The sequence below is a fragment of the Micromys minutus genome (genome assembly GCF_963924665.1).
Source record: "Micromys minutus genome assembly, chromosome: 1".
Classification (NCBI taxonomy): domain Eukaryota; kingdom Metazoa; phylum Chordata; class Mammalia; order Rodentia; family Muridae; genus Micromys; species Micromys minutus.
In genome coordinates this window covers 169,208,950-169,235,044 of record NC_137969.1, presented here as the reverse complement: position 1 = coordinate 169,235,044, position 26,095 = coordinate 169,208,950, and the positions used below count along the sequence as shown (strand labels likewise).

Here is a 26,095-nt window from a genome sequence, read left to right as displayed (position 1 = left end):
ATGAGTGTCTGCGTGTGTGGGTATGTATGCCAGTGGGAATGTGGGTCAGAGGATCAGGGTGATCTGTGGAAGTTGGTTCCCACTCCTCTCTGGTGTCCTGCAGAATGAACTCAGGTTTTCAGGTTTGGTGACAAGTCTCTTACCAGCAGAGCCATCTTGTTAGCCCATGAAGAGTTAATGTTTGCACGGACAGGTAGGTGCAGTTCTCAGGCTCGGCCAGAGATGTCTTTCAACAGTGTCGGAGTTTTATTGCTGTGAAGAAGAGACACCATGACTATGGTAACTCCTATAAAGGACAACATTTGATTGGAGCTGGCTTACAGTTTCGGAAGTTCAGTCCATTATCTTCATGGCAGGAAGCATGGCAGCATCCAGGCAGACATGGTGCTGGGGAGGAGCTGAGAGCTCTACATCTTGAATCCACAGGCAGCAGAAGTGAACTGGCTTGAGCTAAGACCTCAAAGCCATTTCTCTATTTCTCCAGCAAGGCCACACCTACTCCAACGAGGCTACGCCTCCTAATAGTGCCACTCCCTATGGACCTATGGGGGTCATTTTCATTCAAAACACCACTGGTAGTGAGCACTGGTCAAAATGGGGACTCCTAACTCATCAAAGTGTTAAGCAACTGCAGAGTGCTTGGCCCTAACTGGGACATCACCCCCTTTGAGGCCCAGGGAACATCATGGAAGAGCACTTGGCCTGGAAGGACTTCAGGAATGGAGGAACGGGGAGGAGTGTAAATATGTTATCTGCGCTTCACGGCATCGTTGAGTTGGAGGCTCTGGGCGGCCTTCCAGTCATTGTTGATTGCTCTTGTGAACTTGTGTGTTCTGTCTGTCCCTCAGGTTCAGACAATGAATTACGTGGGGCAGTTGGCTGGCCAGGTGTTTGTGACGGTGAAGGAGCTCTACAAGGGACTGAACCCCGCCACGCTGTCGGGATGCATCGACATCATTGTCGTCCGGCAGCCCAATGGCAGTCTGCAGTGCTCCCCTTTCCACGTCCGCTTCGGGAAGATGGGTGTCCTACGCTCCCGGGAGAAAGTGGTGAGGCCTGCCCCCACCCCCGCCCTGAGTGCTCAGACTCACCATTCAAGAAGCCTCATTGGACAGTTGAATGCTCACTAGTGAGCACGTTGCTCTGGGCACTATGGCACCAACAGTTACCCTAAGGTGTTGGGCACACCCATCCCATAGCTTATCAAGTACGAGACTCAGAAGGCACAGCAGGCAGGACAGGGCAGGACAGGGCAGGGCGAGAGAGCATGGCACAGTGGGGTAGGGGTGGCTTTTAGGCCACTTCTCAGGAAAACTAAAGGCTGAGGGTCACTTGACCGCCGAGTCCCTCCTGTGCCTGGGGCCAGGTTCTGTGTTCTAAGTTGCCCTTTATGTGGTCTGGTTCCCTTTCCACAGGGTGGCTGTTTATGAGAGAATAGGTGGACATGGTGTTTTGATGGCCTGGTTTTAGAAGTCCCATGCAGTTACTTCTGTGGTATTCTACTGGTTGGGTGCCAGTCGCAGGCTTCCTCATCCTCAGAGAGAGGGGAAGTGTGCATACTGGTGGGAAGCGGGAAGGTTCTGGGTCAACAGTGGAGGTATTAAAAAGGACCAGTGTAGCCATGTTTGGTAAGCCAAGTTCCTTTTCCCCCTCTCCAGTGCTCAGGGCAGGGGTGCTTAGATTGGGGACACCAGCTGAGATATAGGGTGCTTTCAGGGAAGCTCACTGTGTTCTTAACTGTGTTTCCCCTTCAGGTGGACATAGAAATCAATGGGGAGTCTGTGGATTTGCACATGAAATTGGGAGACAACGGAGAAGCATTTTTTGTTCAGGAGACTGACAATGATCAGGTGAGGACGGATGGGTGTCCAGGGTCACCCCAGGGCGTGGAGACACAGCAGGTAGTCCGAGGAGAAGAAATTCTGAGCCCTTTGCTGGGTAAATGCTGGCGTCAGAGCCAAGACCTGTCCGAGGGACTGAAGCAGGCAGGCAGTGTGTATGCCGAGACCACAGAGACCCAGTCCTAGTCCACTTGCCATTTCCCAGAGACGGAGGGACTAACACCATCCGTTGGCTGAATATGCTGGTGTACAAATCCGGAATGCCTGACTCTTCTCAGTTTATTATTATTGCTGTGTGTATGTGGGGTGTGTATGTGTGGTGTATATTTGTGTGTGTTCATGATTGCACCCATGCACATAGAGAGCGTCTTTCTCTGTAGCTGTCCACCTTGGTTTTGAGACAGGGTCTGTCATGGAACTTGAAGCTTGTTGCTTTGGCTGCTCTGTCTGGGCGCTGACCTCTGCTGATCCTTCTGTTTTGGTCCCCTGACTCTGGGGTCACAGCATGTGTGACATCATGACCAGCTCTTACGTGGATGCAGAAGGTTCAAACTCAAGTCCTCTTCCTTTCACAGTCACAGTCTCGCCCACGGTGTCCTGCCCGTTTTACTGAGACGGCCGTCACTAGTGTGGCTCAGTGGTCTTTAGTCTGTTTGCAGAGACATGCAGGCACCAGGCTGCTCAGTTTCAGAAGGCTTTAGAGTCACCTGAAGAAGAAGCGTCACATCTTAAACACACCACTTCTTTATATCCAGCCAGTCTCCCAGCACCTGACCCCCGGAGCAATGGCTAGTTACCTGCCTTGAGTTTCCATGTGGTGCAGTCACGCAGGATGCTGCCCTCATGCCCGGTGTCTTTTACTTTACAAACACTTCAAGCTTCAGCTGTGTTGACACACGGGTCTGAATTTCAGTTTTGATATTAGTTTATTTTTGGGGGTGCACATGTGCCGCTGCATGTGTGGACGTCAGAGGACACCTTCTGAGAGCTGGCTCTTCCGTGTGTGCATCCCAGAAGTGGACCTTTGAGTTGTCAGGCTTGGCAACAGGTGCTTTACCCACTGAGCCAACTTTCGGGCCCTGTTGGTGTTTTCAGTGGCTGAATAGTTTGATATGCCACGTTTTGTTTACTTAAGTTGTCTCTTGAGGGGCTCTTAGGTTGTCGTCTTTTGGCTGATGTGAGTAATGTCATTGTGACCTTTCATATTCAAGTTTCTGTGAGGACCAATGCTTTGGTCTGCCACCTCCCTCCACCCCCCCCCATGCCCTCTCCTTCCCTTGTGTCTGCTTAGGAGTTCGACTGGTAACTTCATGATGTTTAACAGTTAGAGCGGTTGGGGAGAAGACTCAGTTGCATTGCAGGTCTGAAGACCTGAGTTCAAATCTCTAGCACCCAGGTTTAGACAAGCTCTGACTCTAGCCTGGCCAGCCAGCCTCGCAGAAACAGCCAGTTTCAGGTTCAGAGAGAGAGAGAGTCTGTCTGAGCTCAGTAGGGTAAAGAACAGTAGAGTGAGGTGCCCAGCGGCTGTCCTGGGGCTCCCATGCAGTGATCTTTGTAGGGGCTCCTTGCTGAAACCCCCTTAAGCTGTTTCCTTACAGGGAGGAAGGTTCCATGGAGCCTCAAGTACTAACACACTAGTGTCTGCGATGTAAATGGCCCCAGGCTAGTGATTCCCTACTTGAGGGAACAGCTTCTGGGCTCGAAGCCAAGGGCTGCTTCTGCCCCACTGTCTGCTGTAGGCCCCACACCCTCCAGGCAACTCCTATCTAAATGGGAACCCCCCCAATTCACTAGCTGGTTCCCTATAACCTCCTGCTGCTCCCGGCTGAGACCTGTTTTAAGCTCTTGGAGATGAGTTGTTTGGGTCCCTGTGCGGCAGAGGCCGTGTTCCAGCCGGTCTGCTCAGCATCAGTGGGTGCCTGGGAACCTGCTGGGAGCTGAGACTCGCACACTGTTGCCATTGCTCCCTTGTCCTGATGCCAGGTCTGCCCTTCTGCATGTCTTTCTGAAGGATTCCTGTCTCCTACCTCACTGGCTACGCAGCTGGAGGAATGTCATGTGCTCTGGAATGACAGGCCCGTAGACAGTTGTCATCTGGATTCTTTTCTTTAAAGATGAGACCGGGTCTCATCCGTCTCAGGGATGGAATGTAAAAACACACCCCACACACACCCATTCACTTGCCCCTGGAAACCTATTCACATTTACACACTACAATGTAAAACTGTGTCCAGGCCCAGCAACAGTGTCAGTGAGTGCGCCTTCACTTTTCTCAGCCTTGGATATTTAGATAAGTTTTGATGGTTTGAAATCACTGGTAATGAAGAGCCTGACTCTTATAATTATATAAACACTGTGTTCAGTACAAAACAGTGTTTGAAGAGATGACTCTGGCCCTCTGTCCGATGCCGCACCGTGCCTATGAGATATTGGGCTGTCCTTCTCCCTCCCTTCAGTCATATTAATGGGACTCTTGAATACCTCCTGTTTAGGAAGTCATCCCCATGTACCTAGCCACATCCCCCATCCTGTCCGAAGGAGCTTCTCGAATGGAAAGCCAGCTGAAAAGGAACTCTGTGGACAGAATCAGGTGCCTGGATTCCACCACAGCTTCCCAGGGCCTGACTCCCAGCGACACCCCATCCAGTGGTTCTCTGGGGAAGAAGAGAAGGAAAAGGAGGAGGAAGGCCCACTTGGACAATCTCAAAAGAGATGACAATGTCAACACGTCTGAGGATGAGGACATGTTTCCTATAGAGATGAGCTCGGATGAGGACACAGCACCAATGGATGGGAACAGGTGAGCACTGAGGGTAGAGGGGTCCATGGATGGAGCACGTGGACAGTGAGGGAGGAGGGGTCCATGGATGGAGCACGTGGAGAGTGAGGGAGGAGGGGTCCATGGATGGAGCACGTGGAGAGTGAGGGAGGAGGGGTCCATGGATGGAACACGTGGACAGTGAGGGAGGAGGGGTCCATGGATGGAGCACGTGAACAGTGAGGGAGGAGGGGTCCATGGATGGAATACGTGGACAGTGAGGAAGGAGGGGTCCATGGATGGAGCACGTGGACAGTGAGGGAGGAGGGGCCCATGGATGGAGCACGTGGACAGTGAGGGAGGAGGGGTCCATGGATGGAGCACGTGGACAGTGAGGGAGGGTGAGGTCTGTGTTGAGGAAGATGAATTAATTTCTTTATATATATATATATATATTTTGACAAATTGAACTGAATTTGTAGCATCACCTTGAACTTCTGGCTTCATGCCTCTTTCTTAAATGCGGAGATTATATGCGCACACACTCACTGAACAAAGCTGGATTTGAACATGGGGTTTATGCACGCTAGGCAAGTCCTCTACCAACGAGACTGTAGCCCAGGCCTAAATGAGTTTGTCTTTAGAGATGATTTTTATAAGTTATTTTTTTTAAACTGTTCATTTGTCTTCTTAGACTAAATTTTTGCAATTCGTTTGTGGGCCCAACTTAGAAAGGAATGAAGCCTCACTCAGGTTTTTAGCCTAAGATGAAGTTGGTGACGCCATGCTTCTGTGGCTAGTAACTTCAGCTTTCTAAAATAAAATGGAGAAACAAGAACCAGCAAAGGAGTATTTCTTGAAAATGAAACAGTTTCCCAGGAACTTGTTTGTTGACTGGTGCTGGGGTCAAACCTGTGGCATCGTGCATGCTGAGTCCCAGCCCTCACTGGCCGCCCAAACCTGGCTATTATTCTTGAGCCTCAAGTTTGCCTGCGGCCTTGAGGCAGACCTGTAGGTTGGGAGTGTGTGGGGTCAGCTTGGTGCTAAAGTGACTGGAGCCACACTCACTTCATGTTAAGCAAACCGTTCCATTTTAATTTGAATTATGCCCCCATCTGATGAGTATCTCTACGTGCATATGTCTTTGCTTCTAAGACTGTAGCAAAGCTCAGTTCATATGGGTTTATTTTGGTGGAAAAAGCCAGTTTTGAAAACTGATTTGTAAAGAATATTTTCTGTTTCAGATTTTTTTAAAAGCATCATTTATTTTATGTATCTGAATTTTATGTATACAAGTAAACTGTCGCTGTCTTCAGACACACCAGAAGAGGGCATCAGAGCCCATTACAGATGGTTGAGCCACCGTGTGGTTGCTGAGAATTGAACTCAGGACCTCTGGAAGAGCAGTCAGTGCTCTTAACCACGGAGCCATCTCTCCAGCCTGCCCCCGTTTCAGATGTTTATAATTTCATGTGGCTTTTGATCATTTTTAGGTCTTTTTGACTTAAAGAAGGGACAAGGAACACCGAGAATGGAATATTTCTCTTCTTCATTGGTCAGAGTAAATTACTTTTTATCTTTTGAGCCAGGGTCCTTCTGTGGCTGAGGATGACCTTGAACTTCTGACCCTCCTGCCTTTGCCTGTCAGTGCTGGGGTCACAGATGTAAGCCACCATATTCTGTGGCATGGGCTGGAACTCAGAACTCTGAGCACACTGTGCAAATAGCCAGTGGGGCTGCAGCCCAGTCCTCAGATCTGCGTCTTGTGGTTTATGCTAGAAGTTGGCGGCATCATTGTCTTCCCGAACCGTAGCCTGTGATCGGCTGTGGGTACTGAGGCTGTTGGGTTTGGAGGGGTTCAAGATGGCCTCTCTGTGGCTTTGCATTCCAGCACCTGGCTGCAGGTGCTTCCAGCAGCACCAGAAGCGGAGACAGATGGCCTCTGTAGGGGTGGGCTCGTGAGCCATGTGTTAGACTGTCCATGGCCCTGTCTGAAGCCTGGGAGTTTTACAGCCATGTTTTTTTAGTTAAGAGAGACGCATGGTTGCTGCCATTTATTTTCTTTGGCCGGATATGTTCTCTGTGGGCTTTGTAAATTTTCTTTTTTTCTTTTTTCTTTTTGTTTGTTTGTTTTTGGTTTTTGAGTGGCAGTCACCCTGTAAACGGGAATGTTCTGGAATACCTGCATACAGTTCCAGTTGCTCTACCTCTCAGGCTCTGGTGAGGGGAAATGTGAACGGTGACAATAAGATGCTGTAGTAGAAGCCAGGTGTGGTAGCACACACCAGGAAGCCCGGAACTGGGTAGACCAAGGCAGGAGGATCACCAGCTTGGGTGACCCTCTCTCATAGTATAAGAGGCTATGGTTCAGTGGTTAAGTGCTTGCTTAGCATCTGTGAGTTTTGGGTTCCATTCCCAGATAGAAACACACACACACACACACACACACACACTCTTGAGGATACTATGGTGACACAGACACACAAGAATGCTACCAGGACTACACACACTTGGGGATGCTATGGTGGCGTGCACACACACTTGATGCTAGCAGAGGTTCACACTCACGCTTGAGGATGCTGTAGGGGTATGGTTGTATGGTTAGCATGGGCATTGTGCTCATGTTCTGGTGAGATCATTTTAGGTTTACAGTCCACCCAAGGCAGAGGCACAAACGCACACTTACACAAATGCACACGTACACGCACTGACTTTCACTTCCTCCGTTTCCATCTCCATTCGTAGCATGTGCCTACGTGTGTGATGGAGGTCAAGCTAATTAGTGAAGTCCTTAGATGTAAGCAAAAAGAAACCTGTCTCTATTATGAATCTGCCCTTGGGAATTTATTTTCCTCTAGAACTCTTCCTAATGATGTACCACCATTCGAAGATGATATTTCTAAGGACAACCTGCCCTCGATGTCAACATATTCTCAGTCTGCATCGTACCCCAATTCAGACAGAGAGTGGTCCCCCAGCTCCAGGTAAGTTGCTATGTTTGTTAGAGGGTTTAGAAGTCAGCTAGAGAAAGCATGTCTTAAAAAAAATAGTGAAATAGAAGTTAAGACGGAAAAGAATAGGATAAGAAAGTCTTGCATGTGTGTGTTAAGGGGCGTAAGTTAGGGTTGAATGTGGAAGGTGAGCAGATCTCAGACTTTAGATTTAGATTCTGTCTGCAGGCATACTGCAAGGCTCTGCGGGGTAAAGGCCCAGCAGGAGGAAAAACACCTGCTGAGTTACCCTGTGCCCATTGGCAGCAGGAGAGGGCAGCGTGGCCAACCTGGCTTTGGTCCTTAGCCTTGAAGTTCGTTTCAAATGCAGGGACATTGCTGCTGGGGGCCTGTGAGGTCACCAAAGACTGGCAAAGGGATGCCGCCCTCCAGTTAATCCGCACTGCTGGACTCAGGAGCACATGCTTCCCTGAAGTGTCCTTTCCACTTGTCCTGGAGCTCCCTTGTGAACCTGGGACTGGAGCTGTGGCTGCAAAGAGTGCAAGGAACCTTCCCGAAGACCCCAGATGCTTTCAGAGCCAAAAAACCCCAGGGAAACAGCAGGGCCTCTGGAGTGGTTCTGCTAAGAACCTTGGAAGGGCAAAGACCCAAATCCTGTGTTCTCCATGGGACAGGCTCACCCCATGCTAGGGCAAAAACTGGCTGGTTTTTGGGTAGCAGACAAATCCTGGGCATGACAATGGCTTGTGGCCTCTAAGGGGCCGTTGTTTTAAGTGTCATGGTGGGTGGAGGACAGATTGTTAACTTGCTCAAGGTGTTCGTGGATAAGGAGATGTTCAAGAAGAAGCTGAGAAAGGTGATGGCTATGGTGTCCTTGGGCCTTCCTACCAGATGCTGTAGGTTACTAGTAATTTAGAATGGAACTGGGGGTACCTGGGGCTGTGGCATGGGCTGCCATCTTTGTCAGACACCTGTCTTGGTTCTAGTTTGCACAGGGTTAACTTGAGAATGAGGCAGCTAAGTCATAAGCTTGGGCTGAGCTATCATGCCTGATTCTAGCTGGGACTGACAGGAAATGTTCATCTACCAGAGGATAGGGTCTGTCTGCTTAATCATCAGACCTTCCATTAGGGATCTAATAATCATATATGTATGTGTGTGTATGTACATATATAAAATATGTATATGTGTATGTATATAGTTTTATGTTAGACATGTTTTAATTTTTTTTCTTATTGCTGTAATAAAATGCCCTGACAAAAGCAACGTGTGTATGTACATATGTAAAATATATATGTGTATGTATGTAGTTTTATGTTAGACATGTTTTAATTTCTTTTCCTATTGCTGTAATAAAATGCCCTGGCAAAAGCAACACACATAAACACACACGCACGCACGCACACACGTACAAACACAAGTTAAAAAATAAAGTAAACCTTTGCCAAAAAAAATCAAATTAACTTGAAAGATAGATTTTATTTGACCTACATTTCACAGAATGGTCCTTTTAAAAACATTAATGAGACATTTCAAATCTTGCCTTCATAATAAATCTTTAAGATCAGTGATCCATTCTTCATGCCTAGCACACAACTGTCTGTGCATCTCTAAGATGCTTGGAAACTCATGTGTTTTTGTCCTGGTTCAGGGGAGATGATCTCAAAGAAAGGAAAATATACTGATCTGGGAAGAAAACAGAGCCTGGTATTTAGATACCGCTAATTAATGCAAAAACCTATTCATTAACTTGAAGAATGTAAAAGAGATGTTTAAAACAGCCCAGAGAGGGACTCAGTGTCTTTCTTGTTCCCTTTGTGAGTCCAGGATGCTGATGGCATCAGATTACATGTCACATGGATTACATGAGGATACATATATACTTACATCCACAGTTGGAGTAAGGTATTGTCTTATTAAGGAAACAACAGAGAAAGGCCATGCCCAAGCATGTATGTCATGGAGTTTGATTCAGTGCTGAGCTCCAACCAGACATGACTGATCTTGCCTTGGCCAAGGGTACAAGGCTGCAGTGGGAAGACAAATGGGCCTTTTGGCAGCTTCCTGACTTTGCACCCCAGGGGGTTCATGGCGATGGTCTAGGGAGGTCGCTCAGGTTAGTGGAGTGCTTGCCGGGCACACATCATCAAGTCCTGGACTCACTCCCTGTCATGGCAGAAAACCAGGTAGTTCAAGGTCGTCCTCAACTACAAAGCTGGTTTGAGGCCAGCCTGGGTAACAGGCGACTGTCTCAAGAGAAAGTTCACGTCGGCTTCCTACCGGTTTCAACATCGCCTGGCCTTCTGCTGTTTGGCATCTGAGAGCCGCACGCAGAGATAGGATGTTTCATTTAACTGACTGATTTTTTTTCCCCCTTTCTTTTTGTTGTGTGTCTGTCGGGTGCCTCCAGCAGCCTGGTAGATTGCCAGAGGACTCCCCGTCACCTGGCCGAGGGAGTTCTCTCTAGCTCTTGCCCTCTGCAGCCTTGCCACATCCATGCTTCGGAAAGGTAGACCTGTTCTTACAGCAGCCATGATCTAATGCTAACCCAATCACTGACCGATGATCTGAAACAGAGATTTTGATCTAACACTTAAAATCAGTTGTACTCACTAACCAACTTACTCATGAAAAAATATTTTCATTTTAAGTCGTAAGTAGGAGATTAGACATGTTTATTTTATTTTGAAGATGTATTTACTTTATGTTTGAATGTGTTCCTGAATCATGTATATCACGTGCATGCAGTGCCTAAGGAGGCCAGAAGAGGGCAGTGGATTCCCCCAACTAGAGTTGCAATGGATTGAGAGCCGCCCTGTGGGTACACTGGGAATTTAACCTGGAACCTCTGGACGAGGAACACGTGTTCTTAACAAACAAGCCCCGATTAGATTTGTTTAAAGTCCCTCAAATGCTTTGTTCTGGGTGCTGCTTGACTCTGTGAGTGGCCTTGAGAACCAGGACAGGGAGCCCGAGACCAGAAGCCCATCTTTTGTGTGGTGGGGCAGTTGACAGACAAGTCTCCGCTAGTTTTAGAATGCCACTTTAGAGTATGTCAAGCCACTGCCTACAAGTATTTAAACAGCCTACTAGGCTGTCTTTATAATGGATCCTCACACTGTCCACGGCATTTTAGAGCAGAATTTAGAATGGCATAGGACCGGTGTTGGGGCCTGGGTTTGTGTTTTTATCAGGCAGGTGTCTGAGGTGTCTCCTCTCCTCCCTCAGTATTGTTTCTTTTTGTGGACATTCCCCATCTACTTTGGAAACTTTGTAATAAAAGTAAGCACTGATTAAGTTTCTGTCTGGGAAACATAACTTTCACAATTTTATTTGACTCAGAATTTAAAAATTGACCTTGTGTTTAATTATATTTATTCCCTCCCACCCCGTCCTCAAAGCACATATGTGTGGGTTTACCTAGGTGGCTGTGTGCATGTGGAAGTGAAGTCCAGGAGTGGGAACTGGGTCCCCTAGAGTTGAAGGTACAGGCAGTTGTGAGCTGCCTGGTATGTGTGGGTGCTGGGCATTCCTGTCCTCTTGCAAGGGCAGTTTACTCTCCTTAGTGGTCTATTTAATTTCCGTGTGTGTGTGTGTGCATGTGTGTGTGCATGTGTGTGCATGTGTGTGTATGTGTATGTGTGTGTGTGCATGTGTGCATGTCTGTGCATGTGTGCATGTGTGTGCATGTGTGTATGTGTATGTGTGTTTGTATGTGTGCATGTGTGCATGTGTGTGTGTATGTGTGTGTATGTGTGTGTGCATGTGTGTGCATGTATGTGCATGTGTGCATGTGTGCATGTGTGTATGTGTGTGTATGTGTGTGCATGTGTGTGTGCATGTGTGTGAATGTGTGCATATGTGTGCATGTATGTATGTGTGTGTGCATGTGTGTGTGCATGTGTGTTCATGTGTGTGTGCATGTATGTGCATGTGTGCATATGTACATGTGTGTGCATGTGTGTATGTGTGTGCATGTGTGTATGTGTGTGTGTGTGTGTGTGTGTGTGTGTGTGTGTCTTCCTCCCCATAGTCATGGCTAGAGCATAGTGTTCTTTCACTGAAAAGATCAGTGGTCAACAGGTGCCAAGGAACAGGGGAAGGAAGCCCTTCGTGCTTCACTATAAAATGAGGGTCAAAGCCTGTAGTCTGGCTTTGTGGATGCTTCTGGGCCAGGCTGGCTATGTAGACATTCTCTCACATAGATACAAGTTACATGTGGCCACGGGGCTGTGTGCACTGCGGGGTTTCTCCTTGAACCAGCAGGAAGTAAGTGCCGTCTTGAGTTGAAGATGTGACTTGACTCAGATAAGTGAGACTCAGTGCAGCCAGAGGATCAGATAGGGTCTGTGGAGAAGCCATTTCCTGCTTTGAGTGAAAGGGCCTCTGTGTTCCTCGTGAGGGAAGTGGGGTGGGAGAATAAAGAGAAACGGAACTTCTGTGCTATTCTTCCGGCCTGCGGCCTGGTGTCTGAGAATCGTGGACCCCCGTGAATGTTTTTGGCCTGTTAATCTGGCTGAGCAGACACAGTCTTGGGCCAAGTGTTAAAAGTAAAAATGTGTGCTGTGGAAGGGAGGCACTTCACTGCCACCTAGGAACAGCACAATGAGGTGACAGAAAGCCTTTGATGTGTTCCTGGAGACAGCTGTCCGGGAATCCAGTGTAATGAAGTTGGCACACAGATGTTTCCCTGTTCTTAAAGCTAGTGTCTAAACCCAGGATACAGTGTCAGCTGGTTAGGACCCCTTTGCACCTGCAGGAAAGCTCAGGTGCTTACTGGGAAAATGAGAGCACAGGTGAGAAGCCTGGGTGTGACAAAGGACAGCAGTTTGTACCCAAGAATCCCTCCCTTCCTTTTCCTCTCTTTGCCTCACCTCTTCACCCCTCCTCTTCTCCGTCCTCCTCTTCTCCTCCTCCTCCTTTCATTAGTTTTTTGAGAGTTTCCAGTTCTGATTCTATCCCCACACCTCTCAAGTTGTAGCTAGCTCCTTCCTTTTTTTTTACTGTCCTTCAATTTGGCTACAAGGCTGGTCACCTTGTTGGATGTTGGTGCACACTGACCTCTAGTGGCCAAAGGAGGGATTGTCAGAGGGAATGGCCCCAGGGTTGTTACTAGATAGAACCTTTGACTCTGGGACAAAAAAACCAAAGGGTTTTTGTTTGTTTGTTTGTTTGTTTTTTGTCTTTTTTTGTTGTTGTTTTTCACTCAAATCATAGGTTTTTGTTTTTTTAAGTCCTTCAGGCTCTCGGCCCTCAACACCAAAAAGTGATTCTGAGCTGGTCAGTAAGTCTGCAGACAGGTTGACGCCAAAGAGTAACCTGGAAATGCTCTGGCTATGGGGTGAATTGCCACAGGCTGCCAAGGTAAGTCTTTTAATCTCAGTTCTCTGGCACACTGGGGATTTCTAAGTTAGCCCCAGTTGTGTGGAATTGCTGTTCCAGCATTGTAAAAGGATGTCCTGCCGGTGTGCTGACTCAGCGAATGTGTGTTTGGGCAGGATGTGCTTGTGTATTTTGAACAAATGAACCTACACTGTATATCACAACAAATGTTAGGTCAGTAAAGAAGACAACACAGCTTGAGCACAGGCCCTCATTTCCAGAAGCTGCAGACAAAGCCACTTTGCTGCCTTACTTCCTGAATTGTGTTATAGGAAGGGAGCCACTGAACCTGAGCCCCCGGAAGAAAGGCTGTCATCTAGGGCTGTTAGAGTCCCCGTGTACCGTGTTCTTTAGAGAGAAGCCACTGGGGGTGCAGTGTAGGGACGAGGAGAAGCCAACGGAAACACAGGTGCAGTGCGCTCTTCAGTGCGGAGTAGTTTTAGCATCTAGTTGGTAAGGCCTTCATCTTTTTTCTTTGCTTTTTTTGAAGATTTATTTACTTTAGTTATACGAGTACACTGTAGTTGTCTTTAGACACACCAGAAGAGGGCCTCAGATCCAATTACAAATGGTCGTGAGCCACCGCATGATTGCTGGGATTTGAACTCTTAACCACCATCTTCAACCTTTGCATTCCCCAGAAAAGATGGAGAAAAGCTGGGTGTGGTGGAGACCGGGAGGGTCTGGGAGGCACGTTGCCTTGGGTGTGAGTTCCCCACTGCACTTGATAGCAAGGTGATCTTGGGCAAGGGGAAACCTGTGTATCCTTCTCAGTACAATATAAGAAGAGACAGATAGGTTAAAAGAGATACCACATGAAGTCACTTCTCAGGCACCTGCTCCTTACAAACACATTTTACTGATGTGGATGTACGTGGGTGTGAGCTTTCGTATAAATGCACGTGCCCAAGGAGAGCAGGGGCACTGCCTCCCCGGGAGCTGGAGTCACAGGTAGTGTGCTATGACTCAGGTAACACGGGTTACCAGACATGGGTGCCAGGAACCTAACCATGGTCCTCTGGAAGATCAGTGTGCACCCTTAATTTATGAACCATCTCTCCAGCTCTGTACTCCCTTCTTGGATGTGCCTCGGTTTCTCACCCTGTAAAGTTCACATATACAGTTGGTTATATATATATATATAGCAGGCACATTTCCAAGAACACAGGATGACGATATTTTGTTTCAAGACACTTTGTCTCATATTTCAACACATTACAAACATCTTAACTGACTTCATTGGCACCTTTGAGAATAAATCATAAGGGCTGGGTGTTGTGGCGCATGCTCATGATTGCTGCACTTGGGAGGGGTGTCAGAAAGAGCAAGTTCTACATAGTGAGTTCCTGTCTATGATATAGCTAATACATATGTACACATATATGTGCATATACATTAAATCTTTATCACAAACTTCTTAGGGGCTATTATGGTCCCTTGAAGCCCCTTTCAGTGCATGTAATGAGTACATGAGAGAAGGCAGCGAGTGCGTCTGCTGTGGTTGGTTATGACGGCTCTCTTCCCCTTCCAGGCTGTATTATGCTTTTGTGGAGAGTTCTAATCATGTGTTTTCATTCGCCTTCCTTTCCCCATAGCTGCCGATCTCTGCATGGTAAATTCCCTCTCATGCAAACTGATCTCCTCCCCATTTTGGGGGAGAAAGTTTAGTGAAATCCGATACACGTATCTAGAGAGATGCAGGTTTTAAGTACTCAGCTCTCTATTTTCACAATGGGTGCATATCCACGCATTCTGATCTCAGGTCCCAGAGAGGCTGCGTGTGGCCAGCAGCATTGAGGTCCTTTCCCCTTTTAGCTGCTGTTCATGCTGACTGCCCACCCTCTTGTCCTGTAGTAACTGGGATCCCTTCCTCCACATTGCCCTGCGTAGGCAGAATTCATGTGTCCTCATTCCCGCAGAACATCTCACCGTGCTGTGCAGGGCTGTGGGGGCTTCATGCGCTTGCGGCCGTTAGCTTTCCTCGTCCCCCCAGTCACTTCTGTTAGGTAGCTAATGCTTGCCTTCTTCCCTGTGCGTACTTAACTTATACTCATAATCACGAATGTAACTGAGCTCCGACTAGACTTGGAGGCGAATGATGAAGATATGGAAGCCGAAGAGCTACAGGGAGAACACAGAGCTCATGGGGGGTGGTGAGCATGAGTGGGGACCCGATGGGAGTGCACACGAGTTAGATGTATCGGAGTTGTCTCAGCCAGCAACAGTGTCCCTCCTTTGTCCAAAGTGTCCACAGCTCCCTCCTTGCAGTGCCACCTGCCCAAAGACACTGTGCTCTCTGTCACTCATCCTTGGCAGTGCAGGTGAAAACCTGGGACCCGTGTGTTTGGCGCAGCATTTCCTGAGAAAGGGAAGCCACCAGGACCACAGTGTGTCTTCTTTGCAGGATTCGGAGATCCTGCTCCTGGGTTCTCTAGGCAGGTGCCACAGACTGTTAACTTGTTGTTTGGCTCCCAGCTTTTCTCTTTTCCTGGGCTTTCAACACTCGTAAATCTCCCTCCCTCCTCCTCTCCTTTCTTACAGTCATCTTCTCCACACAAGATGAAGGAGTCCAGCCCCTTAGGGAGTCGGAAGATTTCTGATAAAATTCACATTCAGACCATTCATACTGAGTCTTCAGATACTTTTAGTGACCAGTCACCAACCATTGCCCCGGGGGTGCTCATCCACCAGAGCAGGGCTCAGACGGAAATGCACTTTGTGAATGAGGAGGATCTTGAGGCCTTAGGGGCGGCAGCCCCACCGTTACCTGTGTCGGAAGAGCTCAAGACCCCAACTTCCAGCACAACACAGACATCAAGCAAGACGGATTCCCCTTCCAGAAAAAAAGGTACAGAGCCGAGCGTGGGGCTCCCTTTTTCTCCCAGGCTGCGCACCAGAGACACTCCAGCCTCATCCAAAACTTCAAATAAACCAGAGAAGACCCAGATCTCTGACATCTGTTGTGTTTGATCTTCAACCTGTGCTTTCTAGCCACGCGAGGAGACTGAGGGCCCCTTGTCCCAGTGTGAGGCCAGACATGTTTAGCATTGTTAGAGACCCATGTTTCCCAACCATGTCAGCGACAGCGATGCCTGATCAGCTCACCGTCCGTGCCGAGGAGTGATGACACTGAGCACCCCCTGGTTAGCCAGGTAGCTTGGTGCGGCACTGTGGGTTTGTGTGGAAGTCTGGGAACATGGCGCCCAGGGACCCATCATGCAGCCATAGGGATGCTGTGCCTTAGAGTGTCAGCAGGGAAGTGTTCAGGCGGGAATCGTGCTGACAGTGGCACTGTTGAGGGACTGGAACCTGTCAGGCCCTCTGTGGATGACTGCTGTGATGTCACTCCCTCTGGCTGATGCAGAAGGCAGTTCAGCATCTCAGTGTGTGGCTCTCCGGAGGAGGGGGAGGGGGAGGCAGCCGTGGTACCCGGGGGGCAGATCTGCACTTGGGGCTTGGATGCTGTTCTTGGAGATGGAGCTCAGAGTTGGTTTCTGTGATAACACTTTTCTGACCCACTCCATTTACTCCTTTAGATAAACGAAGCCGACACCTCGGAGCTGATGGCGTTTATCTGGATGACCTCACGGACATGGACCCTGAAGTGGCAGCCCTGTATTTCCCCAAGAAGTAAAAGTTCTTTTCATTACTCAAACTTCTTCATTTTTTGACGTTTGAGATACAGTCTAACTATAGTCTAGGGTATCCTTGAATACATGGTGGTCCTCCTGCCTCAACTTCTTAAGTGCTTGGATTGCAGGGTTGAGCTATCGTATCTGGCCTTGATACCATTTTCTATAGTCTGAGATGGGCCAGTTTAAGACATTCACACACTGCTTTGTTGCAGGGACCACTGGTGGCTAACCATCCAAATGAGTGAGTGACTAAGAGGGAGAGGGAGACAGAGACAGAGACAGAGAGAGAGAGACAGACAGAGAGACACAGAGAGACAGAGACAGAGAGACATAGAGAAACAGAAACAGAGAGACAGGGACAGAGATATAGAGACAGAGAGACAGACAGAGAGACACAGAGAGAGACAGAGACAGACAGAGAGACAGAGACAGAGACAGAGACAGAGAGACAGAGACAGAGAGAGACCAAGACAGAGACAGACAGAGACAGAGAGACACAGAGAGACATAGACAGAGAGAGACAGAGAGACAAAGAGACAAAGAGACAGAGAGATACAGAGAGAGACAGAGATAGAGACAGACAGAGACAGAGAGACAGACAGAGACAGATAGAGACAGTGACAGAGAGAGACAGAGACAGATAGTGACAGAGACAGACAGAGACAGACAGTGACAGAGAGAGACAGAGATAGACAGACAGTGACAAAGAGAGACAGAGACAGACAGACAGTGACAGAGAGAGACAGAGACAGAGACAGACACAGAGAGACAGACAGAGACAGAGAGACAGAGACAGAGAGATAGAGACAGAGAGATAGAGACAGAGAGAGAGGTGGGGGGATATCAAGATCCTTCCTGGGTGGGATTCACACTCAACCCGTGGGGACGATGGCCTCCCAGGCACACACTTTCTCCGGGGTTTACTTCATATGGGTTTGGAGTGTCGCAGGAGAATGTGACAGGCCCTCCTGAGCTGGGTCCTTCACCTTTGACATCTGTACTGATGTTTTGATGGCAAAGCTGCCCTGAGGTGACAGTAATTGTTCCTTTATGGTACAGCTCTCTAGAGGGTCATTTGATATAATAGTTGGAGTGAGGAGGGTGGGATGCTCAGAACAGCTTCTCTCTCCTTCCAGTGGGGATCCCGGTGGGCTCCCCAAGCAAGCCAGTGATAACGGAGCCAGGTCAGCCAGCCAGTCCCCACAGTCGGTGGGCAGCTCGGGCATCGACAGCGGTGTGGAGAGCACCTCCGACAGCCTGAGGGACCTGCCATCCATTGCTATCTCCCTCTGCGGTGGCCTCAGTGACCACAGAGAGATCACCAAAGGTACTAGGCTGTATGGGACAGCACCCTCTAGTGGCCACTGGTCAGAAGGCCCAGGAGCTGAGAACTCTGAGGATCAGAATGTTAGCTCCTGGCTGTGAGAAAGAGGAAGGTTCACCGTTCTCTGGCCCCACAGTTAGAATTTTGTCAGGATGCAAGAGAGCCTTCAGGCAGCATGGAGGCTGTTGGGGCCATTTTTCCTCAGAGATGATCTTTGAGCACAAATGGGTGTCTCCTGTGTCCAGGGTCAACCCTGAAGAATGTTCAAGGCGATCCTGTTGGGGGCAGGGCGGGGGTCACATCAGTTGCTCTGTAATGTCAAGTTGGGAGTGTGTGGGCCCTAGAGAAGGGAGAGGGCAATTGAGTCAGTTTGGGGAATCCTGGAAATGTTTCTCCACTGGGTTCCAGAGGCTACTGTACCGGTAGGCTGTGGTGTCTGACAGACACTGTGTACCATGCTGGAAAAGGGCTGAACATCCCATGATGGGTCGATGCTGAGGCATGCCTGAGACCCCTCGCTGGTACTGCAGCGGTTGCCTGTTGGATTCTTGAGCCAGACCTAATTTTTCTCCACCTTTCTTCTGTACTTCTGCTTGCTCTTCCCACTCCTTCCTCATGGTCGGACTTTCCAGCAGGGATAGTCGTGCTCTGACGAGCCACACTACTTCCTCTTCCTGCTCCAGTGACCACAGAGGAGTCCCTGGACAGACTTCTTATGCACAGCCTGGATCCTCTTATCCTGGGTGCCTCCAGCCCTTCCTAGCAGTTCATTCCTTTTATCCTTTGCCTCTTCTAAGATCACAGTTCTGACAGCTGTGTCTATTATATTCCTGAGCTGTGATGGGGCAGGTTGCTTGGCTGGCAGCGTACTGGAACTCCCTGCCTGGTATGCGGGCAGTGGGCTGCTGGCGAGAACTCCAAGGTTCTGCGTAGTCAGGTTTGGGTAGAAGCTTCAGAGAGAGTACGTTAGGCCTTCCTAACTGTAGGATTCCCCAGATGACAGCAGTGTGTGCACGGATTTGGGCCAGTGAGACTGAGCTCCAGTTAAGGGCCAAGGCATGGCCCAGCTGAGTGGGGAAGTTGAGGGAAGTCAGTGTCTTTGGCCAGACACTCAAAGGCTCTCTGGTTCGGGGCTGAGGACTGGGCCTTCTGATCCCATAGCACTCCTGCCTGGAGGGCCTGCTCTGAGTGTGGTGAGGCTTTCCTCTCCAAGGGTGGGCGAGGATGAGCATGGTTAGCACCGGGCCTACAGGGCCTGACCGAGCTCCAGCACTTCGCATAGACGGCAGTAGTTGGCAGTGCAGATGCCAACGCTGTCCGAGCCCTCACTTCGGGCAGCATACTGATTGCCATCCTCCCCGTCCTTAGGACCATGGTCATCACGCACATGCTAAGGGGGAGCTTTGAGGCTTAGGGGGTTCAGTCACTTGTCTCAGATTACCACAGCAAAAAAAGGACTCAAGCTGGTGTCCCTGGTAAACATTACTCCGCTTCTGTGCACGGGCTCCACCCATGCATGTGTTGAAATCTTAAGACCCCTCCCCCCCAATAAAGCATCAAGCCCAAGCTTCCTCATTACTAGTATGTTTTGTAGGGTTTGTAGGACTTTCTGGTGAACTGTAGTTTATAAACTCTCAGGGAAACACATGTCAAGAGTAAGCTGAAAATTGGCCTGTTCCTTTAAGAAATAGACTTTGTGACTTTCCCCCCCATCCTGCCGTTGCTACCACAGATGCATTTTTGGAACAAGCCGTGTCATATCAGCAATTTGCCGACAACCCTGCTATCATCGATGACCCCAACCTCGTGGTCAAGATTGGTAATAAGTGAGTTCATGTTGACAGTCCTTGTGGTACTGCCTCTGTCAAGCCTTACCAAAGTCGTTGTTAAACTTAATTAGGGCCCTTTATTATCCGTAAAATTCTGTGTTCCCATGTAGCTTCTGAGTTGAGATTATTGCAAGTTCTGGGGAGTTTGTGTGTGTGTGTGTGTGTGTGTGTGTGTTGTATAAATATGTGGTGTGTGTGTGTGTGTATGGTGTGTTTGCATATATATGTGTGTGCGTGTATGTGTGTGTGTACTTGTGCATATGTTTGTGTATCCATGTACATATGTACGTATGCATGCTGAGGCCAGAGGTCCACATTGTCATCTTTGAGCACCCTTTTTCCTTTGTTTTGTCTTTTGAGGCAGGGTTGATTATGTTGGCTTCAAACTCACTGAGATCTGCCTATCTCTGCCTCTCTAGTTGTTGGGATTAAAGGGGGTTGCTACCATACCCAGTTGTGTACCTTAATTTTTGAGATGGGGTCCCACTGAATCTGGAACTTGCTAGTTTGGCCTGACTTGCTATAAAGGGCAAGCATCAGGTATCCCCCTATCTCCACACCTTCCTTGCACTGGGATCACAGGTCTGTGCCACCAGGCCTGGGTTTTTAATGTGGATGCTGGGGATCTGAAATCAGATTCTTTCGGGGCATGCACCTCCCTACAGAGCTGTCTCCCCAGCCCTATCTTGAGGATTTTAATATGTGCCTGCACCAGATGTTGAAACTGACCATGTCAGGTGTGGTGTCCCGACTGTGGGACTTTGACTCTATCTGGTCCTAGGCATAGTGGCATAGCTGCTTTAGAGAAATTGGTTTATTGCCATCTGAGGTCTGTGCTCTGCAGTGATCTCTGCTGACCCGACGGAGGGTAGACTTTCCCCACTGAGCGGAGGTTGCAAGTGTTTTAGGTGTTTATTGTCTTAGGAGCTTATAAAGTAGTTGCCTGTCCCTTTTCCATGAAGGTCAGTAGGTCATGGCTTGGAGCAAGGACCACAGAGTGGGACTTGGCTGCTGCAGCTAGTGGCACGTCTGTGTGTTCACATTCCTGCCTTGTCTGCAGCTGACCCTTCACCCTCACCATAGCGGTGAGAAGAACAGGAGGAAGGGAGGCATCGTGTAGATGGGGTCAATGTGGAGCGGGAAAGGGAGCAAGCACGTTGGGCTGGATAAAAGACGTCACTCTGGTCCACCGTTCCATGACATGCTTTTTGTCCCCAACCCCCTATTCCGACACCATTTCCTTGTCTCCTCAGGTATTACAACTGGACAACAGCAGCTCCTCTACTTCTGGCCATGCAGGCTTTCCAGAAACCTTTGCCAAAGGTGAGCGCTAACATGAGTAAGACAAGGGGCCCAGGGAGGGACAGGTTAATGGGGGAATCGTAGCTTGACTTTGGAAGTCTGAGGCCATGGTGTCTTGATGCTCATGAGTTACCCACATCAGTGTTTCAGACTTCCCTCACTTGGGCCTCACCCCCCACTTCCCTTCCTCACCAGGGCAAGACTTGAAATCGTTTATTGTAGGCCCTTGATCCCACTCCCAACGTCTGCTGTGCTGGGCTTACAAAGGGCCAGAGAGCAGCAGGCACCAGGATGCAGAAACAAGTGAAGTCAGGGAGAGAAAGCAGAGTCGTGAAAGGGCAGACGTGGACACAGGGACAGATGCACACAGGTCATCATGGTCAACAGGTGTTGCTAAGAAGCCAGCCCTGTGCCTGGTTCTCCAAGGCAGGGTGAGGACGGGGCTTGGGTAGCTCCTAGCCTGCTCGTGAGAACGGGAGTGACTACAAGCCAGAGTTGAATGAGGAAGGCAGACGCGTCAGCCCTACAGGGGTCATCTTCTCCACTTGCCTGGAATTGCTCGTTTCTCCTGTGTTGTCTTTCTTCTGGATTTGGAGCATGTTCTTTGGGCTGTGGAGACAGTTTTAGACGGGCTTGTGCTTGGAAGTCCAGGCTGTTGCACTCTGTCAGATCTTTCCAGAGCTCAAGGCTTTTGGAGTTCAGAATCTCACTTTGTTTAGTCTGGGTGTGTTTTCTGTCTGAGCTGTAGTTTGGGGATGGTGGCTGTGTGTTTGGTGGCCCTTTTCAGTATTGTAGGGCTGGCCTGAGGCATGCTCTGTAAAATGAGTTTTGTTATGTTCCGACCAGGTTTCCTTGTATCCACAGCTGAGGATGTGGTTTCTAAGGCTTGCAAAGTAGGAAGAAGAGAGGAGGAGGCCCATGGGCTGCTGGACAGCATAGTCCCCGGGGGTTGGGATCTAGTGGGTGAGGGGTTCTGAGCTCTGCTAACACTGTTTCTCTAACACAGAACTGATCTTCACTGCAGCATTTAGTCTTTGTTATGCTGTTGTTACATAACTCGCACTTTAAAAAGGGTTTCTCCTCCTCATTTGTAAAATACCCCATATTTTCTTCTAGTCTTTCCTTTTATTTTAAATCCTTGATCCGTCTGTAGTTTGTCTTGATAGTGATAGAGGGAGATTTGGGGAATCAAATCACTTTCCTCCCCCCTCCCAGGTGGTCACTGAATCAGGATCTTTTCTGTTGTGGAAAACATAATCAGCAGCTTGAATATTACGGATTTAGTATCTTATGACAATCGAGGCAACGGTTGGTAGGTTCAACCAGTGCTTGGTGACTGTTTTGGTGACTGGCTTCACACATTTCCTTACATAAGAGGGCCTGGAGTAGGAATGAAGGCAGGACAGATTCCTTGTGCTTCATTGCTCAAAGCGTGATCACTTCAGAACTGGTCCTCGGCAGGTAGCGGAAGGAGCTGAATGGTACAGGGCAGGCGGGGTTTTGTCTCTGAACCCGTCACAACCCGATTCTGGACCACAGTTTGGAAGGAGGCAGGTGCTCAAATTACAGGGTCTGAAAGTTCAGAATCGGCTCAGGGTCACCCCAGTGTCATTTGTTAGGTAACCTTCTGCTTGACAGTTGGTGGTGGCTGTTGCATTTACCTGTGAACCGAGGCTAATTTCTAAATCTAAACTTTAGGTTTTCTGTCACAGTAATGCGTTTACTCTGGAACCAACTGGGAACTCTTTAGATTGCTCTAGATTTAACACCCTGCAGGACTGGTGCCTACTTACAGTAATCCTGTCTGAGGGTTTTCTTGACTGTTTTTGTTTGTTGGTGAACCTCAGACTCCATCTAAAAAGCACGGTCCTATTAGGTTTTCTCCTTAGGTTGTAGGGCTTGTCTTTGGGGATGCACTGGCTGGGCTGGAGGCAGACGGCAGACGGTACATTTGTAGGCTCTGCTGTCCATGAACATTGTATGCACGGTGTGCAGTTTGCCTTCCATGTCAGATACGGATCTTTTAAATACAGATTCCATATATTAGGTTAACTCTGGGAATCGCTTATCTGTGTACCTGCCCTTGTCCTGTTAGATTGAAGTACTTAGCTTCCCCACTCCGAGGAGGTTTCTCCATTAGCTGTGGTAATGACTACTTACAGTCCTAAACGGAAGAAGAAATTTAGCTAACGTTTGCCTATGTCCCCAAAATAGCCTTAAGACAGGCATTGCTATTTGGAATTACTTACAAAGTTATTTTATGTTTAATCTCCCCCAGCAAGCTTTGTATGCAAGGTATCCATATGAATTTTATCTTTAACCTTTGATTTTAAATCAGTCTGCTAAGTAAACTTCAGTTGGTCAAACTTGAAAACTTAAATTCACAAACAAACAAACAAAACAAAACCCCCAAAAAAACCCCAAACCTGAAAACTGCATTTTGGCGTGTGTTGACAGCTTTTTTTGATCCTGTACTGTAGTGACCATTTTTTTTTCTTTTCATGTTTTATTTCGTAATCACCATATTGAAGCTAATAGCATTGTAATCAGCCATTTTAATGTGAAAGCTGAAGCTCTACTAACCACTAATGATTTCTAATCCTTTCTTTCCTGTTGTTGCTGTGTCATATTCTGTTTGTTGTCCGTTGGTTCTTTTCCCATCTTCTTAAGTCCTCGTGCCTCAGTTACCTCCACGTGATTTTGGACGCCATTAGGTTTTGCCTTTCTAAAATTTTCAGCCCGCCCACAGTATGTTGCGTTCTGTTTCATTTGTTTGCTTTTCTTCACATCCGACTTTGATTTGCACGTATGTTTTCTTTTGTTTCAAGTGTGCTAAGTTGAGTTTTTTTTTTTTTTTGTTCCATTATTTATGTTGCCATCCGTTTAAAACAGGCCACTGTGGAATCCATCATGAGAGATAAGATGCCCAAAAAGGGAGGAAGATGGTGGTTTTCCTGGAGAGGAAGAAATGCCACAATCAAAGAGGTGAGTGGAGAGCGTGCCGGTGTGGGGTTGCACTCGGTGAAGTTTGGTTTAGTGTAGCCGGGTGTATTTGCATCTGTGTGTAGGAGTGAAGTAAACACGTGCCATGACACAGGGCTTTGGTGACCCTGCCCTGCAGCAAAGGGGCCACAGGCAGAAGGTGGGCAGGAAGGAGGAGAGGCCAGCAGAGCTTGGCTCTTTCACCTTCTGGCTTGTAGACCCAGGTCTTCCTACTCTGGGGTTCTTTATAGATAAGAAAAAGATGTAATAGGTGCGTGTCTTGTTGCTGGGACAGAAAACCCAAAAGCAACTTAAAGAAGATGGAGCTTATTTTGGTTTTATCATCCTAAAATGTACTCTGACCTCCTATGCTGTCCTACCTTCTATTCTTTAGTGTTCGAGATCAAAATCGATTCTACCCCTGGACCTTTGCACATGCTATTTCCTCTGCCTAGTGCTGTCAGGATCCCTTTGATCCCTCTTCACTTAATTAACCAGCAGCAACTCAACCCCCCCCCCCCTTATATTTTTGCCAGATTAACCCAGCCTGCTATAGCTGCTTTTGTAGGCCATGACCTTCTCCCTCCTGAATTTTGTCAGGGTTTGTAACTATACTATTAGTGAGACCATTTGACTAACAATTCTCACCTCCTTCACTCCCTAAGTTCCAGGAAGATAAAAACCTTTTAGAGCTTTTTGCCTGTGGAGCTGGTGTAGGGGTTTGGCTTGTACTTATTTGGTGACAATTGCTTCTGGAAGGTAGTATGAAAAGACCAGGAGGTTATGTAAGTGTGGAACTCATTTCCTTCTGTGAGTTTAAAGGGAGAAGGTGCCCTGAAGAGCTGTATACAGATCTAACTGCTCTTTGATATGCTGCTAGAGTATCTGCATATTGCCACCTGCTGCCATATCTCCCAGGGGTTGAGCAAGTCAGTACAAACATGGTTGCTATCCTGCAGTGGATAGCACATAAATGGCTTTCTAGGTTTTTTTTTTTTTTTTTTTTTTTTTTTTTTTTTTTTTTTTTTTTAACCAGAGGGCAGAATGTTCTAGAATTTCAGGAAGACATACAGTTCAAAGCCTTCTTATTTTGTAGGTTTCCTAAATTCTCAATAGCTAGAATTAAGGGGAATTCCAGTGTAGTAAGGGGCACTCTCTAAAGACTGGAAATCATTTCTGAATTAGCCTAATGGAAAGTTCTTAACTGTGGTGGTCAAGTAACTTACGTAAAACTATTCAGAAGATGATACATAACTGGTTATGTATGTTGCTTTTATACTTATTAAAGCAAACAACAGATGGGCACCATGGTGCATGCCTTTAAATCCCAGCACTCAGGAGTCAGAGGCAGGTGGATCTCTGTGAGTTCAAGGCCAGCCTGGTCTACTAGAGTAGATCAGTGAGTTTAAGGCCAGCCAAGGCCACACAGTAAGGCCCCATCTCAAAACAAAACAAAACAGAAGGGAATGCCAAAATCAAACAATCAGAAACAAAGAAAACCCAACGAAGTAAAGCTGGGCATGGCATTGCATCCTGTAACTATAATACTTAAGAGGCAGAGGCAGGAGAATTGCCACAGGTTACAGGCCAGTTAAGACGACATAGTGAGTGTCAGGCTAGCCAGGACTTATTTAACAAGACCCCTGCATCCAACCAGCCAGCCAGCCAACGAACCAACCAGCTGAAGGAATATTCCAAACTAGTTTCCAGTACTCATACTTTTAGATATTCACTATTCACTTGATTTATGTCCACCTCCCTTGAGACAGTCTCTGTCTAGAGCCCCACTTAGCTCAAACTTCCAGCCGTCTTTCTGTCTTAGCTTCCCCAATGCTGAGATTTTTAAGCAAGAGTCACCATGCCCAGCCTAACTTGCTTGCTTTATTAAAACATGACAGTGGAAGTAATTAACCTGTCTCCTGACCAAAGGACACACACAAAGGTGTTTTCACCGTGTCTCCATTTGTTGACATGTTCTCTGGCCTCTTCTGACCGAGTGGCAGTCCCTGTCCCTGCCCCTGTGTGCGTCAGACTTTTTGTTTGATGCACCCACAGCCAATGGTGGATCAGCCACAACATCTCTGTCTGAGA

The 26,095-nt window shown here is 48.0% G+C and overlaps 1 protein-coding gene across 4 annotated transcripts in view; it reads left to right on the top strand.

Moving 5' to 3' along the window:
- The window catches only part of LPIN1 (lipin 1), a 103,300-nt gene that overhangs the window by 59,822 nt on the left and 17,383 nt on the right, over positions 1 to 26,095 (top strand). For 3 of the 4 annotated variants that reach the window (XM_080939176.1, XM_080939178.1, XM_080939179.1), the window contains 12 exons: positions 849 to 1,049; positions 1,755 to 1,850; positions 4,334 to 4,641; positions 7,458 to 7,583; positions 9,961 to 10,059; positions 12,785 to 12,914; positions 15,474 to 15,780; positions 16,469 to 16,562; positions 17,704 to 17,894; positions 19,624 to 19,717; positions 20,974 to 21,043; positions 23,915 to 24,007. In XM_080939176.1, coding sequence (XP_080795302.1) covers positions 849 to 1,049; positions 1,755 to 1,850; positions 4,334 to 4,641; positions 7,458 to 7,583; positions 9,961 to 10,059; positions 12,785 to 12,914; positions 15,474 to 15,780; positions 16,469 to 16,562; positions 17,704 to 17,894; positions 19,624 to 19,717; positions 20,974 to 21,043; positions 23,915 to 24,007 — 1,809 coding nt within the window. The remainder of the gene's footprint in view (positions 1 to 848; positions 1,050 to 1,754; positions 1,851 to 4,333; positions 4,642 to 7,457; positions 7,584 to 9,960; positions 10,060 to 12,784; positions 12,915 to 15,473; positions 15,781 to 16,468; positions 16,563 to 17,703; positions 17,895 to 19,623; positions 19,718 to 20,973; positions 21,044 to 23,914; positions 24,008 to 26,095) is intronic. The other variant, XM_080939177.1, reaches the window with a different exon arrangement.